The 4,470-nt window shown below is 43.3% G+C and overlaps 1 protein-coding gene across 1 annotated transcript; it reads right to left on the bottom strand.

Annotated features, from left to right (window-relative positions):
* Positions 1 to 2,184: 2,184 nt before the first annotated feature.
* LOC130035941 (olfactory receptor 1P1-like) lies at positions 2,185 to 3,138 on the bottom strand. Its single transcript, XM_056127881.1, has one exon. The coding sequence runs from the start codon at positions 3,136 to 3,138 to the stop codon at positions 2,185 to 2,187; it is 954 nt and encodes a 317-aa protein (XP_055983856.1).
* Positions 3,139 to 4,470: the final 1,332 nt, after the last annotated feature.

Raw genomic sequence — 4,470 nt, forward strand, 5'->3', positions numbered from 1 at the left:
GTCCCATTGTTCTGTTAAAATTTGGTGTATTTGAGGGCCCTTTCTTGCCTTAAAGTAGCCCATTTAGTTGTTCTTGTAACCATGGTTTTGAGTCTATGAAGTTCCTGAGCTGTTGTTTGTCTGTGAAACTGTGTGTTGTTCCTTCTATTATGAATGAGAGTCTTGCTGGGAAAAGTATTTTGGGGGAGGCATTTATTTCATTGAGTTTTTTTACTATGTCCCACCACTGTTTTCGGGCCATGAGGGTTTCATCAGAAAAATCAGCTGTGAATTTTAAGGATGCTCCTTTGTAAGAGATTTCTTTCTTCGATCTTGCTGCTTTCAGAATTTTGTCTCTGTCTAAGGTTTTGGTCATTTTGATCAGAATGTGTCTTGGGGTATTTTTATTCGGATTTCTTCTAGCTGGTACCCTTCGGGCCTCCTGAATGTGGTCACAAGTTTTCTTCAGCTCTGGAAATGTTGTAGCAATGATTTCTTTGACAGTTTCTTCTTCATCGAGGTTTTCTTCCTGTCCCTCTGGGACTCCAATAATTCTTATGTTACCCCTCTTGGCTTCATCACGATCTTCTCTTGCCATCTGTTCCCGAATTGTGAGTCTCTTTTCCATTTTCTGCTCTTTTCTGGAGAGTCTCTGAACTTCATCTTCGAGCTCACTGATTCTGTTCTCAGCCGCTCTTACTCTGCTGCTGAGGCCTTCCACTGAGCTTTTCAATTCGCCTCCGAGATTTTTCAGGTCTGACATTTCCGATTGCATTTTCCTCATTTCTGCCTTCAGATCCTCTTGTCTTCTATTGGCATTGCTTTCCATTGTTTCTTTTAATTCCCTAAGCATCCTAAGTAGCTCCCTTCTGAATTCCTTGTCAGAGAGGTTGTCTAACACTACAGTACTGTTGGTGTCATCTGGGCTAGACTCTTCAATATGAAAGTTTGGTGGGCTTTTGCGTTGCTTTACCATTGTGAGAGGTGTGGTTTAGTCCTTCACGTTCACTGTTACTATTCTGCTTGATATGCAGTGTGAGTTAAGATAGGCTTATGAGTTATTGGCTACTGTGTTTCTAGTGGCTGAGCTAAAATAGAGAAGTTTCCATCTAAGAAGTTAGCTTATGGTTCCTATGGCATATGTAGTGGGAAAATATTTCGCGGCCGCATCAGCGGCCGCGGCTCCGGAAAGAGTCCCTGGCACTGGGCGAGGAGTTGAGAACGTCTCCTGTTTGGAATTGGAGCCGTTCAGCTTTGTTGCCCAGAGCTGGGCCTCTGTGCCCGTCCCACGCAGATCAGGGGTTGAAAACCGGCTGTCTAGGGGCTGTTTCTAGCTGCGTGTGCCCAGAGAGGGACCCAGGCCCTTGGGGGCGGGCTGTACCTGTTGGAATTGGAGCCGTTCAGCTTTGTTGCCCAGAGCTGGGCCTCTGTGCCCGTCCCACCAAGTTGATCTCTTTTGAGATTTATTTATGATTCTCAGAGCAAGGCCAAAGATGATTTTACGTTGTCCTTGAGGTGGTTCATGGGCGTGACTCTGTCTATAATTTTTTGGTGAAAGAAACATGCTTGTTCACCCAATAGGAGAGAGAGAACAAAAGAGAATGCCCTGCCACAGAGGCAGGGTGGGATGAAGGGGATGGGGGTGGGAGGGATACTGGGATCCGTGGTGGTGGGAAATGGGCACTGGTGGAGGGATGGGTATTTAATCATTGTATAATTGAAACCCAAGCACAAAATTTTGTAAGTCTACAACTGTACCTCATGGTATCTCCTAATAAAAATTTTTAAAAAAGAAAAGAAAAGAAAGACAACACAAAAAAAGAAACATGCTTGTTTATTAAAGTTACAAACTATTGGAATACAATATTTGCTTTATGAATAATCCTTTGATAATGAAAACACCCTTTTTAAAGAAACTGATTTAGTTTTAATGAAATAACATGAAAATATACAAAGCTTAAAAACCATAATGATTCCAAATCCATTCCTCCTGTCAAAAGTTGTTTCTGAGTCAAATATCAAATTAAATAAATCAAAAAACTAACTTTAGGATGATGCAAAATTCTGACTTTTCTGACTAATATTAATTCATATGGTGATTCAAGAAGGAAAATTATCATAGAAATCCAAAAATATGATGATTGAAGAATAAATTTCTCTGAAGTTCCTCATTGGAGAATACACTAGTTGACTAGTTTTCTGGAGTTAGTGCTTCCTCAAGAACAAGACTTTGCCCCTAAGAAGTCTCCCTAAGGCTCCCTTCATGTCCTTGTTTCTCAAGCTGTAAATAAATGGGTTTAGCATGGGTGTCACCACTGCGTACATGACTGCAGCTGCTGTGTCCCCTTCTACTGAGTTGGAGGAAGAAGATGAGGGAAACAGATAAGCCCTGTACACCGTTCCAAAGAACAGAGCAACAACAGCAAGGTGGGACCCACAGGTGGAAAAGGCTTTGCGCCTCCCCTGGGCTGAGGGTACCTTGAGGATGGCTGCAAAAATGCGGATATAAGAGATGAGGATGAGTATAAAGGGGATCACAAGTACTGCTCCTCCCAAATACAAGATCAGTAGTTCATTGACCTTAGTGTCAGAGCAAGACACCTTCATCAGGGGCACCAAATCACAGAAGAAGTCAGGAATGATTTTGTTGGGGCAGAAGGAAAGTCTCAACATGAGGAAGGTGTGTGGCATGGAAATAATATTTGTGAGAATCCAGCAGATGGTAATGAGGAGGGTGCAGCGCCGGGGGCTCATGATCATTGTATAGTGGAGAGGGTGGCAGATGGCCACGTAGCGGTCATAGGCCATCGTGGCCAGGAGGAAGCTGTCCATATCCCCAAATGTCAAGAAGAAGTAGAGCTGAGCCAGGCATCCTGCATAGGAGATGGACCTACTCTGGGTCTGGATGTTCACTAGGACCTTGGGCACAGTAGTGGAGGTGAAGAGGATGTCTGCACATGATAGGCTGGCAAGGAAGAAATACATGGGCATGTGGAGGTGCTTATCAGTATAAATGGCCAGGATGATGAGCAGGTTGCCAGTCACGGTGACCAGGTACATACACAGGAACACTAGGAAGAGGACGCGCTGCTGCTCTGGTTGCTCTGAGAGTCCCCAGAGGAGGAAACCAAAGCTGTTGCTCTGGTTCCCTCCTGCCATGAGCTCAAGGGTCAGGGTAAGAAAATTTAATTGAAATATATTAAAATTCTCTAAACCTATTTCACACTAAATGGATGATGAATGTGACATCTTTGTTCTCTGAAAAAAAGAAAAGGAATATCCTTAGTGTATTTTAAATTCAGAATTATTTACTATTTGCTTTTTAAGAAATCAAATCTACTAAGTAATGTATGTTTCTAACGGAATACAATTTATAAGATTTGGAATCGATTTCTTGTTTTACTTTCTATACTAATTAAGATTTCTTTTTCTTTCTTTTCTTTTCTTTTTTTGCCATACACAGTTGTATTCAGGCCTTACTCTTGGTTTTATACTCAGACTTCAGTATTTCCATGTCCTGATCTATAATCATTGAAAGACAAAGTTATGAATACAGTTTTGAGCTATTTCTTCTGTCAACCCCACCACGTAATATAATAATAAAGTAACTAGCTAGAAAATTTACAGCTGCTTCTCCTGAAATAGAGCATAAAATGAGCCTCCCATAACCATGCCACTGGACTCTGCACCAGGCTGTTTTCACTTGGGGCTCCCCAGAGTGGGACAGGTGAGAATCCTCCCTGCCCCAAGGGACTCAGCCTTGGCAGTAGACCTCCACTACCCAATAGCTGCCACAGTCCAGGCCACTTTCCACATGCTTGGGCCAAGCCTCATGCATGAATGAAGTCCCATGGAACCCAGGTAATGCGGAACTTTGTGACCTTGGACTCCGGGCTCAAGGGAACCAGGGAGCAGAAATCCTCTGCCTGCTTCCCCCAGTTTCTGAAGACCCAGAGGCCACACCCATAAAGATACCCCCTGCCGGCGCCAGAAAATCTCCTCATAGGCCACTCTCAACACACCTGTGACACATCATAAGACACTCCCTACCCATTTTCCATAATTACCACACCATGGACTGGAGCGATATAGCACAGTGGGTAGGGATATGCCTTGCATGCAGCTGACCCAGGTTTGATTCCTCCGTCCCTTTTGGAGACCCCAGCAAGGTACCGAGAGCATCTCGCCCCCATGGCAGAGCCTGGCAAGCTTCCTGTGGCGTATTTAACATGCCAAAAACAGTAACAACAAGTCTCACGATGAAGACATTACTCAGCCCGCTCGAGCAAATTGATGAACAACAGGAGGACAGGGCTACGGTGCTACCACACCATATTTGATGGGGTTAAGACAGTAGGGAACAAATTTAGAGGGCAACTATTTATCTATATCTATATGAGCATATATAGATATAGATACCTATACCTATATCTATATCTATATCTATGTATCTATCTATCTATCTATCTATCTATCTATATGCCTTCAGAG

Source organism: Sorex fumeus, unplaced genomic scaffold, assembly GCF_029834395.1.
Source record: "Sorex fumeus unplaced genomic scaffold, SorFum_2.1 ptg000063l, whole genome shotgun sequence".
In the NCBI taxonomy this organism is placed as follows: domain Eukaryota; kingdom Metazoa; phylum Chordata; class Mammalia; order Eulipotyphla; family Soricidae; genus Sorex; species Sorex fumeus.